Source organism: Oncorhynchus nerka, linkage group LG15 (genome assembly GCF_034236695.1).
Source record: "Oncorhynchus nerka isolate Pitt River linkage group LG15, Oner_Uvic_2.0, whole genome shotgun sequence".
In the NCBI taxonomy this organism is placed as follows: Eukaryota; Metazoa; Chordata; class Actinopteri; order Salmoniformes; family Salmonidae; genus Oncorhynchus; species Oncorhynchus nerka.
In genome coordinates this window covers 102,353,775-102,370,489 of record NC_088410.1, presented here as the reverse complement: position 1 = coordinate 102,370,489, position 16,715 = coordinate 102,353,775, and the positions used below count along the sequence as shown (strand labels likewise).

The 16,715-nt window shown below is 42.7% G+C and overlaps 1 protein-coding gene across 1 annotated transcript in view; it reads left to right on the top strand.

Moving 5' to 3' along the window:
* LOC115125610 (plasma membrane calcium-transporting ATPase 2-like) overlaps positions 1 to 16,715 on the top strand; it is a 228,435-nt gene that overhangs the window by 200,995 nt on the left and 10,725 nt on the right. Inside the window, 3 exon segments of the mRNA XM_065000752.1 lie at positions 7,688 to 7,899; positions 9,678 to 9,785; positions 12,505 to 12,690. Of these exon segments, the coding sequence (XP_064856824.1) occupies positions 7,688 to 7,899; positions 9,678 to 9,785; positions 12,505 to 12,690 (506 nt within the window).

The window sequence follows — 16,715 nt, the reverse complement described above, 5'->3', positions numbered from 1 at the left end:
ATCTAGACCACAGCTAGTTTATGTGTTCTGGAATCTAAGGGTTAGACATCTAGTCCACAGCTAGTTTATGTGTTCTGGAATCTAAAGGTTAGACATCTAGTCCACAGCTAGTTTATGTGTTCTGGAATCTAAAGGTTAGACATCTAGACCACAGCTAGTTTATGTGTTCTGGAATCTAAGGGTTAGACATCTAGTCCACAGCTAGTTTATGTGTTCTGGAATCTAAAGGTTAGACATCTAGTCCACAGCTAGTTTATGTGTTCTGGAATCTAAAGGTTAGACATCTAGACCACAGCTAGTTTATGTGTTCTGGAATCTAAAGGTTAGACATCTAGACCACAGCTAGTTTATGTGTTCTGGAATCTAAAGGTTAGACATCTAGTCCACAGCTAGTTTATGTGTTCTGGAATCTAAAGGTTAGACATCTAGACCACAGCTAGTTTATGTGTTCTGGAATCTAAAGGTTAGACATCTAGACCACAGCTAGTTTATGTGTTCTGGAATCTAAAGGTTAGACATCTAGACCACAGCTAGTTTATGTGTTCTGGAATCTAAAGGTTAGACATCTAGTCCACAGGTAGTTTATGTGTTCTGGAATCTAAAGGTTAGACATCTAGTCCACAGGTAGTTTATGTGTTCTGGAATCTAAAGGTTAGACATCTAGACCACAGCTAGTTTATGTGTTCTGGAATCTAAAGGTTAGACATCTAGTCCACAGGTAGTTTATGTGTTCTGGAATCTAAAGGTTAGACATCTAGACCACAGCTAGTTTATGTGTTCTGGAATCTAAAGGTTAGACATCTAGTCCACAGCTAGTTTATGTGTTCTGGAATCTAAAGGTTAGACATCTAGACCACAGCTAGTTTATGTGTTCTGGAATCTAAAGGTTAGACATCTAGTCCACAGCTAGTTTATGTGTTCTGGAATCTAAAGGTTAGACATCTAGTCCACAGCTAGTTTATGTGTTCTGGAATCTAAAGGTTAGACATCTAGTCCACAGCTAGTTTATGTGTTCTGGAATCTAAAGGTTAGACATCTAGTCCACAGCTAGTTTATGTGTTCTGGAATCTAAAGGTTAGACATCTAGTCCTAGGCTAGTTTATGTGTTCTGGAATCTAAAGGTTAGACATCTAGACCACAGCTAGTTTATGTGTTCTGGAATCTAAGGGTTAGACATCTAGTCCACAGCTAGTTTATGTGTTCTGGAATCTAAAGGTTAGACATCTAGTCCACAGCTAGTTTATGTGTTCTGGAATCTAAAGGTTAGACATCTAGACCACAGCTAGTTTATGTGTTCTGGAATCTAAAGGTTAGACATCTAGTCCACAGCTAGTTTATGTGTTCTGGAATCTAAAGGTTAGACATCTAGTCCACAGCTAGTTTATGTGTTCTGGAATCTAAAGGTTAGACATCTAGTCCACAGCTAGTTTATGTGTTCTGGAATCTAAAGGTTAGACATCTAGACCACAGCTAGTTTATGTGTTCTGGAATCTAAAGGTTAGACATCTAGTCCACAGGTAGTTTATGTGTTCTGGAATCTAAAGGTTAGACATCTAGTCCACAGATAGTTTATGTGTTCTGGAATCTAAAGGTTAGACATCTAGACCACAGCTAGTTTATGTGTTCTGGAATCTAAAGGTTAGACATCTAGTCCACAGGTAGTTTATGTGTTCTGGAATCTAAAGGTTAGACATCTAGACCACAGCTAGTTTATGTGTTCTGGAATCTAAAGGTTAGACATCTAGTCCACAGCTAGTTTATGTGTTCTGGAATCTAAAGGTTAGACATCTAGACCACAGCTAGTTTATGTGTTCTGGAATCTAAAGGTTAGACATCTAGTCCACAGCTAGTTTATGTGTTCTGGAATCTAAAGGTTAGACACCTAGTCCACAGGTAGTTTATGTGTTCTGGAATCTAAAGGTTAGACACCTAGTCCACAGCTAGTTTATGTGTTCTGGAATCTAAAGGTTAGACATCTAGTCCACAGCTAGTTTATGTGTTCTGGAATCTAAAGGTTAGACACCTAGTCCACAGGTAGTTTATGTGTTCTGGAATCTAAAGGTTAGACATCTAGTCCACAGCTAGTTTATGTGTTCTGGAATCTAAGGGTTAGACATCTAGTCCACAGCTAGTTTATGTGTTCTGGAATCTAAAGGTTAGACACCTAGTCCACAGCTAGTTTATGTGTTCTGGAATCTAAAGGCAGCAGGTTAGACATCTAGACCACAGGTAGTTTATGTGTTCTGGAATCTATAGGCAGCAGGTTAGACATCTAGACCACAGCTAGTTTATGTGTTCTGGAATCTATAGGCAGCAGGTTAGACATCTAGACCACAGATAGTTTATGTGTTCTGGAATCTATAGGCAGCGGGGTGTGTGTGACTATATTTGTGCTGCTTCACAGTCCCAGCTTTTCCATAAGGTGTTTTTTTTGTCTAATTTTACTGCTTGCATCAGTTACTTGATCTGGAATAGGATTCCATGTCGTCATGGCTCTATTTAGTACTGTGCCTTAGTCTGTTCTAGACTTGGGGACTGTGAAGAGATCTCTGGTGGCATGTCTTGTGGGGTATGGGTGGGTGTCAGAGCTGTGCGCCAGTATTTCAAACAGACCTCTGGTGGCATGTCTTGTGGGGTATGGGTGGGTGTCAGAGCTGTGCGCCAGTATTTCAAACAGACCTCTGGTGGCATGTCTTGTGGGGTATGGGTGGGTGTCAGAGCTGTGCGCCAGTATTTCAAACAGACCTCTGGTGGCATGTCTTGTGGGGTATGGGTGGGTGTCAGAGCTGTGCGCCAGTATTTCAAACAGACCTCTGGTGGCATGTCTTGTGGGGTATGGGTGGGTGTCAGAGCTGTGCGCCAGTATTTCAAACAGACCTCTGGTGGCATGTCTTGTTGGGTATGGGTGGGTATCAGAGCTGTGCGCCAGTATTTCAAACAGACCTCTGGTGGCATGTCTTGTGGGGTATGGGTGGGTGTCAGAGCTGTGCGCCAGTATTTCAAACAGACCTCTGGTGGCATGTCTTGTGGGGTATGCGTGGATGTCAGAGCTGTGCGCCAGTATTTCAAACAGACCTCTGGTGGCATGTCTTGTTGGGGTATGGGTGGGTGTCAGAGCTCTGCGCCAGTATTTCAAACAGACCTCTGGTGGCATGTCTTGTTGGGGTATGGGTGGGTGTCAGAGCTGTGCGCCAGTATTTCAAACAGACCTCTGGTGGCATGTCTTGTTGGGTATGGGTGGGTGTCAGAGCTGTGCGCCAGTATTTCAAACAGACCTCTGGTGGCATGTCTTGTTGGGGTATGGGTGGGTGTCAGAGCTGTGCGCCAGTATTTCAAACAGACCTCTGGTGGCATGTCTTGTTGGGGTATGGGTGGGTGTCAGAGCTCTGCGCCAGTATTTCAAACAGACCTCTGGTGGCATGTCTTGTTGGGGTATGGGTGGGTGTCAGAGCTGTGCGCCAGTATTTCAAACAGACAGCTCGGTTCGTTCAACATGTCAACACCTCTCATAAATACAAGCAGTGATGAAGACAGATGAACACCTCTCATAAATACAAGCAGTGATGAAGACAATCTCTCCTCCACTTTGAGCCAGTAGAGATTGAGAGAGATTGAGATGCATATTTTTAACTGTTTACATCCAAGGGCCAGCCGTGCTGCCCTGTTCTGAACCAGCCGTGCTGCCCTGTTCTGAACCAGCCGTGCTGCCCTGTTCTGAACCAGCCGTGCTGCCCTGTTCTGAACCAGCCGTGCTGCCCTGTTCTGAACCAGCCGTGCTGCCCTGTTCTGAACCAGCCGTGCTGCCCTGTTCTGAACTAATTGCAATTTTCCTAAGTTACTTTTTTTCAGCACCTGACTCTACGACTGAACAGTAGTCTAGGTGCGACAAAACTAGGGCCTGTAGGACCTGCCTTGTTGATAGTGTTGTTAAGAAGGTAGAAACTAGGGCCTGTAGGACCTGCCTTGTTGATAGTGTTGTTAAAAATGGAAAATTCCAGAAAAGTATGTCATGGCTTTAGAACCTTCTAATAACATCATCATTTGAGTCAATTGGAGGTGTACCTGTGGATGTATTTCAAGGCCTACCTTCAAACTCAGTGCCTCTTTGCTTGACATCATGGGAAAATCAAAAGAAATCAGCCAAGATCTCAGCAAAAATGGTAGACCTTCACAAGTCTGGTTCATCCTTGGGAGCAATTTCCAAAGGCCTGAAGGTACGACATTCATCTGTACAAACAATAGTACGCAAGTATAAACACCATGGGACCATGCAGCCGTCATACCGCTCCGGAAGGAGACGCGTTCTGTCTCCTAGAGATGAACGTACTTTGGTGCGAAATGTGCAAATCAATCCCAGAACAACAGCAAAGGACCTTGTGAAGATGCTGGAGGAAACAGGTGCAAAAGTATCTATACCCACAGTAAAACGAGTCCTATATCAACATAACCTGAAAGGCCGCTCAGCAAGGAAGAAGCCACTGCTCCAAAACCACCATAAAAAAGCCAGACTACAGTTTGCAACTGCACATGGGGACAAATATCGTACCTCTGGTCTAATGAAACAAAAATAGAACTGTTTGGCCATAATGACCATCGTTATGTTTGGAGGAAAAAGGGGGAGGCTTGCAAGCAGAAGAACACCATCCCAACCATGACGCACATTGTAGCGTTGTAGCATCATGTTGCGGGGGGCGCTTTGCTACAGGAGGGACTGGTGCACTTCACAAAATAAATGGCATCATGAGGAAGGACAATTATGTGGATATATTGAAGCAACATCTCAAGACATCAGTCAGGAAGTTAAAGCTTGGTCGCAAATGGATCTTCCAAATGGACAATGACCCCAAGCACACTTCTGAAGTTGCGGCAAAATGGCATAATGACAACAAAGTCAAGATATTGGAGTGACCATCACAAAGCCCTGACCTCAATCCTATAGAAAACTTGTGGGCAGAACTGAAAAAGCGTGTGCGAGCAAGGAGGCCTTCAAACCTGACTCAGTTACACCAGCTCTGTCAGAACGAATGTGACAAAATTCACCCAACTTATTGTGGGAAGCTTGTGGAAGGCTACCTGAAATGTTTGACCCAAGTTAAACAATTTAAAGGCAATGTTACCAAATACTAATTGAGTGTATGTAAATGTCTGACCCACTGGGAATGTAATGAAAGAAATAAAAGCTGAAATAAATCTACTATTATTCTGACATTTCACATTCTAAAAATAAAGTGGTGATCCTAACTGACCTAAGACAAATTTTACTAGGATTAAAATGTCAGGAACTGTGAAAAACTTGAGTTTAAATGTATTTGGCTAAGGTGTATGTAAACTCCCGACTTCAACTGTACGTTTTGCCAGCAGCAGACTATGATCGATATTGTCAAAAGCGGCACTGAAGTCTAACAAAACAGCCCCCACAATATTTTTATCATCAATTTCTCTCATTTGTGTAAGTGCTGTAATTGTTGAAAATCCTCCATGCTGAAAGTCTGTTGTTTATTTATTTAAAGTAAAAAAGCATATTTTTTATATTATCGTATCTGGTCAAACACCATTATTTCCAGGAGATTATTATTATTACTATTATTACTAAGGGTTATTAACAGGCTGATTGGTCTGATTGGTCTGCTATTTGAGCCTGTAAAGGGGGCTTTACTATTCTTAGGTAGCGGAATGACTTTAGCTTCCCTCCAGTCCTGAAGGCACACTCTTTCTAGTAGTCTTAAATTGAAGATATTTGAAGTCTTAAATTTGAAGATGTGGCAATAAGATGTATCGTCCGCTCCTCAGTCATTTCCCATCGAAGTTGTCAGACCCCTGTGGCTTGTCTTTGTTGAAAGACAACAATCATTATTTCACCTATATTCCACACTAACTTTACGGGATTTAAAATTACAATGCTCGTCTTTCATAATTTGGTCAGATATTATAAAAACGTGTTTTGTTTCCGAAATGTATCAAAATTGTCAACAAATGTTATACCCATTGAGCTGCAATAATCACGTAGCCAGTTGTGAAGAGAAAGAATCCTGCTAAAACGTTCAATGCCACGATTCAGAGAACAGGGCCAGATATGATGGCTATTTTGTTAGTGTTTAGCCGAGAAAATCAACTCTTTAATATCCAGTATCAACTTTGCCCTTCGTAATGTCATTAAAACCCACATGGACTACGATAGAATCAATGTCCATGTCCTGGCGTAGTTCATTCGGGAGCAGCTTAGTAATGTCATTTACTCGAGCTCTGGGATAGGACATTGTTTTTTCACCAGGAACAGTCACATTTCTTACCAAGGAGCTGTCCAGAATCACGGATGGCGAGAAGGACGAGGAAATCCGCTGACTCCAACGCTTCTCAGGATTCAGAAAACCCTTCATGGACGGTCGAGAGGCAGGATAACTTAAGCCCGTTGCTCCTGGGGCAGAAACAGGCACCCTCAGTGACTAGGTTGCAGGAAGATCAGGCTCCAGGACAGCGAAACTATAAGTTGTTTGTACCGGGCCTCTTGCTGGGAGTGTAAGACTGCTTTGCGGGAAGTCGCTGTCTTCGGCTTCCATGGGTGACCGTTGATTGTCTTGCTTCTTTTTGCTGTGTTCTTTTTACTCCACTATCAGATGTGGGAGCTCCGGGCAACGATAAACGACAAGGCGGAGATGCATCCAACAAGCGTGAGCGCCGTCCAGCCACCGGCATAGAAAATGTAAACATTCCTCTCTGCATTTTCCCCAGTTTCTTACATAGGCTGGCGACCTGTGTCATCAATGAAGCCACCTCAAACCTATAATCCTCGGCAAGTTAACAATTGCCTCATTGGAACTCTGAGTCTTCCGGTTTGTCCCGAAACAAAGTAAAAGATAGAGCTTCTAGAGCGCTGGAACCGTTCATTTACTTCTCCAGACAACGAGGGCTCAAAACTCATCTGGTACCAACTTTGTTAGCTTGACGGCTAGCAGCTTAGCATCTCTGTCAAGCAGGCTTCAACCTGTCTGATAAGCGGGATTTCGGGACAAGAAACACCTCGGTCTCTTTCATTTTTTTACAATCTCGCTAACATCCTTTGTCCAGCCTGTAGTCACATTTTTTTTTAACTCTAAACACAATTAGCACAACATCCATCTGTTGTGGACCATTAACACAAATGAACACAATTCATGTTTTTTTTCTCCACAGAATATCAATTAACACATAAATTAAAATGCTTACATTGGAACCCACGGTTTTGCATTTTGAAAATGTAGAATTGGAATTTAATGAACAGAATTTGGTTTTGAGCAGAAAATGTAGTATTTATCTAATTGTGTGGTGTATTGCTGTGTTAAGAGTTTAGAAAAAGTATGTTAAGTATAGGTAGACACTTGTAAATGGGAAAATTGAGGATTTTACACCCTGAAAGTGTAAAAAAAGTAGCGAGACCCTGCAATTCATGGTTCAGTTTAGCCCCTACAAACTTCAGCTTACTTTAGCCCCTACAAACTTCAGCTTACTTTAGCCCCTACAAACTTCAGCTTAACATCTCTATATCTCTCTCTCTCTCTCTCTCTCTCTCTCTCTCCCTCTCTCTCTCTCTCTCCCCCTCTCTGCTCTCTCTCTCTCTCTCTCTCCCCCTCTCCGCACTCTCTCTCTCTATCTCTCTATACCTCTATCTCTCTATACCTCTATCTCTTCCTTCTCTCTCTCTCTCTCTCAGGTGAGCAGATCTTTGACATAGACAGTGGTCGTCACGCTCCTCTCCACTCCCCTCCGTCAGAACACTACACCATCATTTTCAACACCTTCGTTCTCATGCAGCTATTCAATGAGATCAACGCCAGGAAGATCCACGGAGAGAGGAACGTCTTCGACGGAATCTTCAGGAACCCCATCTTCTGTTCCATCGTCTTCGGAACCTTCGCCATCCAGGTAGGAGCCTTCACCATCCAGGTAGGAGCATTCCTCATCCAGGTAGGAGCCTTCACCATCCAGGTAGGAGCATTCCTCATCCAGGTAGGAACCTTCACCATCCAGGTAGGAACCTTCGCCATCCAGGTAGGAACATTCCTCATCCAGGTAGGAACCTACACCATCCAGGTAGGAACATTCACCATCCAGGTAGGAACATTCACCATCCAGGTAGGAACATTCACCATCCAGGTAGGAACATTCACCATCCAGGTAGGAGCATTCGCCATCCAGGTAGGAGCATTCGCCATCCAGGTAGGGACATTCGCCATCCAGGTAAGAACCTTTTGCATCCAGGTAAGAACCTTTTGCATCCAGGTAAGAACCTTTTGCATCCAGGTAAGAACCTTTTGCATCCAGGTAAGAACCTTTTCCATCCAGGTAAGAACCTTTTCCATCCAGGTAAGAACCATTTCCAATCAGGTAGGAACCTTTTCCAATCAGGTAGGAAACATTCGCCATCCAGGTAGGAACATTCACCATCCAGGTAGGAACATTCCCTATGGGTCCTGGTGTAAAGTAGTGCACCCTATTCCCTATGGGTCCTGGTGTAAAGTAGTGCACCCTATTCCCTATGGGTCCTGGTGTAAAGTAGTGCACCCTATTCTCTATGGGTCCTGGTGTAAAGTAGTGCACCCTATTCCCTATGGGTCCTGGTGTAAAGTAGTGCACCCTATTCCCTATGGGTCCTGGTCTAAAGTAGTGCACCCTATTCCCTATGGGTCCTGGTCTAAAGTAGTGCACCCTATTCCCTATGGGTCCTGGTGTAAAGTAGTGCACCCTATTCCCTATGGGTCCTTGTGTAAAGTAGTGCACCCTATTCCCTATGGGTCCTGGTCTAAATTAGTGCACCCTATTCCCTATGGGTCCTGGTCTAAAGTAGTGCACCCTATTCCCTATGGGTCCCGGTGTAAAGTAGTGCACCCTATTCCCTATGGGTCCTGGTCTGAAGTAGTGCACCCTATTCCCTATGGGTCCTGGTCTAAAGTATTGCACCCTATTCCCTATGGGTCCTAGTGTAAAGTAGTGCACCCTATTCCCTATGGCTCCTGGTCTAAAGTAGTGCACTACATAGAGAATAGGGTTCCATTGGGGACGCAGACAAAGGTTAGCACTTGAAGCTTACTGAAGCTTTTCCTGACCTGATACTTAGTCCAATACAAGAGACCAAAACAGGTCCTGATCACTGAAGCCTTGAAAACATACGGCTGGGAGCAAAGAGGGAATTATTTCACGTCTGGATGTAATTCTAGATATTGTTTGGATGTTTTATATTTCCCCCTGTGTGTGTGTGTGTGTGTGTGTGTGTGGTTGTCGGTGTCGGTGTGGGTGTGGGTGTGGGTGTGTCTGTGTGTGTGTGGTTGTCGGTGTCTGTGGGTGTGTCTGTGTGTGTGTGGTTGTCGGTGTCGGTGTCGGTGTGGGTGTGGGTGTGTCTGTGTGTGTGTGGTTGTCGGTGTCTGTGGGTGTGTGTGTGGGTGTGTGTGTGTGTGTGTGTGTGGTTGTCGGTGTCTGTGTGTGTGTGTGTTGTCAGTGTCTGTGTGTGTGTCTGTGTGTGTGTGTGGGTGTCTGTGTGTGTGTCTGTGTGTGTGTGTGGGGGGGGGGTTCCTGTGTGCAGTAGGAAACTTGAGGTGCAGGTATTCAGCTCCATGGATTTCCGGCCCAATTCAAGCACTGTGTTTGTGTTGATGCTAAGGTATCGTGCAGATTCGTAATGTAGTTTCCTATCTGTGTGCTTACAGATTGTGATCGTACAGTTTGGAGGGAAGCCGTTCAGTTGTACTCCTCTGGATTTGGAGAAGTGGGGCTGGTGTACCTTCCTTGGACTGGGAGAGTTAGTCTGGGGACAGGTAAGAATACCTCGACATTCCTACAAATAAATATTGACATTCCTATAAATATATATTGACATTCCTATAAATATATATTGACATTCCTATAAATATATATTGACATACTTATACATATATATTGACATTCCTTTAAATATATATTGACATTCCTATAAATATATATTGACATTCCTATAAATTCCTATAAATATATATTGACATTCCTATAAATATATATTGACATTCCTATAAATTCCTATAAATATATATTGACATTCCTATAAATATATATTGACATTCCTATAAATTCCTATAAATATATATTGACATTCCTATAAATTCCTATAAATATATATTGACATACCTATAAATATATATTGACATTCCTATAAATATATATTGACATTCCTATAAATATATATTGACATACCTATAAATATATATTGACATACCTATAAATATATATTGACATACCTATAAATATATATTGACATTCCTATAAATATATATTGACATACTTATACATATATATTGACATTCCTATAAATATATATTGACATTCCTATAAATTCCTATAAATATATATTGACATTCCTATAAATATATATTGACATTCCTATAAATATATATTGACATACCTATAAATATATATTGACATACCTATAAATATATATTGACATTCCTATAAATATATATTGACATTCCTATAAATATATATTGACATTCCTATAAATATATATTGACATACCTATAAATATATCTTGACATACCTATAAATAAATATATCTTTATATACCTAAAAATATACATGTGTATGCCTTGACAAACCTTTACATAGATTTGACCATACCTTTATAAATCTTGATTCCCCATTTTGTTTGTGTTTCAGCCTGAATTCAAAATGGATTCCATTGATTGTTCTCTGTCACCCATCTACACACAATACACCACAATGACAAAGCTAAAACATGTTTTTAGGAATGCATTGAAAATGACATTTATTTTTATTTTATTTCACCTTTATTTTACCAGGTAGGCTAGTTGAGAACAAGTTCTCATTTACAACTGTGACTTGGCCAAGATAAAGCAAAGTAGTTCGACACAAACAACAGAGTTACTCATGGAAACAAACAAAACATACAGTCAATAAATAATACAGTAGAACAAAAGAAAACTAAAAGTCTACATACAGTGAGTGGAAAAGAGGTAAGATAAGGGAGTTAAGGAAATAAATAGGCCATGGTGGTGAAGTAGTTACAATATAGCAATTAAACACTGGAATGGTAGATGTGCAGGAGGTGACTGTGCAGGTAGAGATACTGGGCTGAAAAGGAGCTAAATAAATAAATAAGGTATGGGGATGAGGTAGATAGATGGGCTGTTTACAGATGGGCTGTGTACAGGTGCAATGATCTGTGAGCTGCTCTGACAGCTGATGCTTAAAGTTAGTGAGGGAGATATGAGTCTCCAGCTTCAGAGATTTTTGCAGTTCGTTCCAATCATTGGCAGCAGAGAACTGGAAGGAAAGACGACCAAAGGAGGAATTGGCTTTGGGGGTGACCAGTATAATATACCTGCTGGAGCGCGTGCTACGAGTGGGTGCTGCTATGGTGACCAGTGAGCTGAGATAAGGTGGGGCTTTACCTAGCAAAGACTTGTAGATAACCTGGAGCCAGTGGGTTTGGCGACGAATATTATTGACTGTATGTTTTTTTTACTCCATGTGTAACTCTGTGTTGTTGTATGTGTCGAACTGCTTTGCTTTATCTTGGCCAGGTCGCAATTGTAAATGAGAACTTGTTCTCAACTTGCCTACCTGGTTAAATAAAGGTGAAATAAAATAAAAATAAAATAAATGAAACTTATTAATCAACGTTTTTACTCCTGAACTTATCTCTGCTTGGCATTAAAAAAAGGGCTTGAATATTTATTGACTTAAGACATTTCAGATCTTCATTTTTTTTAAATTCATTTGTAAAAAAAAAAAAAAAAAAAAAATAATCAAAAAATCTGAGCAACATAATTCCAGGTTGACGTTATTATTCTGAGTACATTCGAAATGCAGTGACGTTATGCGGTATTCTGAGTAGGGTAGGGTAATACATTCGAAATGCAGTGACGTTATGCGGTATTCTGAGTAGGGTAGGGTAGTACATTCCAAATGCAGTGACGTTATGCGGTATTCTGAGTAGGGTAGGGTAATACATTCCAAATGCAGTGACGTTATGCGGTATTCTGAGTAGGGTAGGGTAATACATTCGAAATGCAGTGACGTTATGCGGTATTCTGAGTAGGGTAGGGTAGTACATTCGAAATGCAGTGACGTTATGCGGTATTCTGAGTAGGGTAGGGTAATACATTCGAAATGCAGTGACGTTATGCGGTATTCTGAGTAGGGTAGGGTAATACATTCGAAATGCAGGCTGTAACACAACAACATTCGGAAAGGTCAAGGGGATGTGAATGCTGTCTGCAGCCACTGTAACTTAACAACCCTGAACATAGGTATAGTCCTTTGTTTATATTTAGTCTGTCGCTTAATATTATTTTCTCCATGTTTAGGCCCCATGTGAAGTCAAATGTTTGTATAGAACAACAATGCTAAATGCATTATTATGTTTTCATTAAAGACACATGAACATGACATTTAGTCATGTATCTGAGATCTTGTAGCATTTCAACCCTGCTTAGGAGGAATATACATGTCCCTCTTTCCCCCTTGTGTCGCCCCCCCAAGGTGATCGCCACCATCCCTAACAGCAAGCTACGGTTCCTGCGAGGGGCAGGCCAACTGACCAAGAAGAACGAGATGCCTGGGGACGAAGACATGAACGAGGACAATGAGGAGATTGACCACGCGGAGAGGGAGCTGAGACGTGGACAGGTCCTCTGGTTCAGGGGGCTCAACCGCATTCAGACTCAGGTGAGGAACCAATGACAAGCTGTGGGAGAGAAAGAGGAACCAATGACAAGCTGTGGGAGGGAAAGAGGAACCAATGACAAGCTGTGGGAGGGAAAGACCGATAGATTACACTGTGAAAATACTACTGTCATGAAATATATATGGACCGAGTACACTGTGACTTTTCAAGATGACAGCGATGTATTTAACTTAAGAAACATGTGACAAAAATAATGCAATTTCAATCTATTTTACACCTATCAGAGTGGATTTTAATGATAAATAGTATTGGAGTACCTCAAGGATCCATATTAGAACCCATGGCCTTAAGAAACTTTACATTGAGGTTCTACCTGATACCAGATACTACTAGATAGATGTATTTGTTGAAGTAAACCTGGGCATTAGACACCTACCTACTCAGATCCATCTCTACCCTGTTGGGGTGTTTGGCTACTGTATCTAAATGTGGAGTACCACAAGGACAATAGTAGGACCTTTCCTATTATACCTGTATCTAAATCCATTTGTTGCAGTATTCCTCCTCCTTAGACATATTGCATGACACTTCTACAGTAAGTGCTCAGTAGAAGATGTCTGGTAGATGGTAGACTACAGTTGAAGATGTCTGGTAGATGGTAGACTACAGTTGAAGGTGTCTGGTAGATGGTAGACTACAATAGAAGGTGTCTGGTAGATGGTAGATGGTAGACTACAGTAGAAGGTGTCTGGTAGATGGTAGATGGTAGACTACAGTAGAAGGTGTCTGGTAGATGGTAGACTACAGTAGAAGGTGTCTGGTAGATGGTAGACTGCAGTAGAAGGTGTCTGGTAGATGGTAGATGGTAGACTGCCGTAGAAGGTGTCTGGTGGATGGTAGATGGTAGACTACAGTAGAAGGTGTCTGGTAGATGGTAGACTACAGTAGAAGGTGTCTGGTAGATGGTAGACTGCAGTAGAAGGTGTCTGGTAGATGGTAGACTACAGTAGAAGGTGTCTGGTAGATGGTAGACTACAATAGAAGGTGTCTGGTAGATGGTAGATGGTAGACTACAGTAGAAGGTGTCTGGTAGATGGTAGATGGTAGACTACAGTAGAAGGTGTCTGGTAGATGGTAGACTACAGTAGAAGGTGTCTGGTAGATGGTAGACTGCAGTAGAAGGTGTCTGGTAGATGGTAGATGGTAGACTGCCGTAGAAGGTGTCTGGTGTCTGGTAGATGGTAGACTACAGTAGAAGGTGTCTGGTAGATGGTAGACTGCAGTAGAAGGTGTCTGGTAGATGGTAGACTACAGTAGAAGGTGTCTGGTAGATGGTAGACTGCAGTAGAAGGTGTCTGGTGGATGGTAGACTACAGTAGAAGGTGTCTGGTGGATGGTAGATGGTAGACTACAGTAGAAGGAGTCTGGTAGATGGTAGACTACAGTAGAAGGTGTCTGGTGGATGGTAGATGGTAGACTACAGTAGAAGGTGTCTGGTAGATGGTAGACTACAGTAGAAGGTGTCTGGTAGATGGTATATGGTAGACTACAGTAGAAGGTGTCTGGTAGATGGTAGATGGTAGACTACAGTAGAAGGTGTCTGGTAGATGGTAGACTACAGTAGAAGGTGGATGGTAGATGGTAGACTACAGTAGAAGGTGTCTGGTAGATGGTAGACTACAGTAGAAGGTGTCTGGTGGATGGTAGATGGTAGACTACAGTAGAAGGTGTCTGGTAGATGGTAGACTACAGTAGAAGGTGTCTGGTGGATGGTAGATGGTAGACTGCAGTAGAATGTGTCTGGTGGATGGTAGACTACAGTAGAAGGTGTCTGGTGGATGGTAGACTACAGTAGAAGGTGTCTGGTAGATGGTAGACTACAGTAGAAGGTGTCTGGTGGATGGTAGATGGTAGACTGCAGTAGAAGGTGTCTGGTAGATGGTAGACTACAGTAGAAGGTGTCTGGTAGATGGTAGATGGTAGACTGCAGTAGAAGGTGTCTGGTAGATGGTAGATGGTAGACTACAGTAGAAGGTGTCTGGTAGATGGTAGATGGTAGGCTGCAGTAGAAAGTGTCTGGTAGATGGTAGATGGTAGACTACAGTAGAAGGTGTCTGGTAGATGGTAGACTACAGTAGAAGGTGTCTGGTAGATGGTAGACTACAGTAGAAGGTGTCTGGTGGATGGTAGATGGTAGACTACAGTAGAAGTTGTCTGGTCGATGGTAGATGGTAGACTACAGTAGAAGGTGTCTGGTAGATGGTAGATGGTAGACTACAGTAGAAGGTGTCTGGTAGATGGTAGATGGTAGACTACAGTAGAAGGAGTCTGGTAGATGGTAGACTACAGTAGAAGGTGTCTGGTGGATGGTAGATGGTAGACTACAGTAGAAGGTGTCTGGTAGATGGTAGATGGTAGACTACAGTAGAAGGTGTCTGGTAGATGGTATATGGTAGACTACAGTAGAAGGTGTCTGGTAGATGGTAGATGGTAGACTACAGTAGAAGGTGTCTGGTAGATGGTAGACTACAGTAGAAGGTGGATGGTAGATGGTAGACTACAGTAGAAGGTGTCTGGTAGATGGTAGACTACAGTAGAAGGTGTCTGGTGGATGGTAGATGGTAGACTACAGTAGAAGGTGTCTGGTAGATGGTAGACTACAGTAGAAGGTGTCTGGTGGATGGTAGATGGTAGACTGCAGTAGAATGTGTCTGGTGGATGGTAGACTACAGTAGAAGGTGTCTGGTGGATGGTAGACTACAGTAGAAGGTGTCTGGTAGATGGTAGACTACAGTAGAAGGTGTCTGGTGGATGGTAGATGGTAGACTGCAGTAGAAGGTGTCTGGTAGATGGTAGACTACAGTAGAAGGTGTCTGGTAGATGGTAGATGGTAGACTGCAGTAGAAGGTGTCTGGTAGATGGTAGATGGTAGACTACAGTAGAAGGTGTCTGGTAGATGGTAGATGGTAGGCTGCAGTAGAAGGTGTCTGGTAGATGGTAGATGGTAGACTACAGTAGAAGGTGTCTGGTAGATGGTAGACTACAGTAGAAGGTGTCTGGTAGATGGTAGACTACAGTAGAAGGTGTCTGGTGGATGGTAGATGGTAGACTACAGTAGAAGTTGTCTGGTCGATGGTAGATGGTAGACTACAGTAGAAGGTGTCTGGTAGATGGTAGATGGTAGACTACAGTAGAAGGTGTCTGGTAGATGGTAGATGGTAGACTACAGTAGAAGGTGTCTGGTAGATGGTAGACTACAGTAGAAGGTGTCTGGTGGTTGGTAGATGGTAGACTGCAGTAGAAGGTGTCTGGTGGATGGTAGATGGTAGACTACAGTAGAAGGTGTCTGGTAGATGGTAGATGGTAGACTACAGTAGAAGGTGTCTGGTGGATGGTAGATGGTAGACTACAGTAGAAGGTGTCTGGTAGATGGTAGATGGTAGACTACAGTAGAAGGTGTCTGGTAGATGGTAGATGGTAGACTACAGTAGAAGGTGTCTGGTAGATGGTAGATGGTAGACTACAGTAGAAGGTGTCTGGTGGATGGTAGATGGTAGACTACAGTAGAATGTGTCTGGTGGATGGTAGATGGTAGACTACAGTAGAAGGTGTCTGGTAGATGGTAGATGGTAGACTACAGTAGAAGGTGTCTGGTCCATGGGATGGGATAGGATGGGATAGGATGGGATAAGATGGGATGGGATAGGATGGGATAAGATAAGATGGGATAGGATGGGATAAGATGGGATGGGATAAGATGGGATAGGATAAGATGGGATGGGATAGGATGGGATAGGGTGGGATGGGATGGGATAGGATAGGATGGGATGGGATGGGATAAGATAGGATGGGAAGGGATAGGATGGGATGGGATGGGATAAGATGGGATGGGATGGGATAGGATGGGATGGGATAGGATGGGATGGGATAGAATGGGATAGGATGTAATGTTTCCCAGGTGTCAGCATCTGTTATCTGTGATTTTCAGGAGGGGACATTTAGTTCGACACTTGCAAAGAGAGACGGTGGAGCTCCTTGTTACTGTTCCGCTCCTCATTCTAGCACA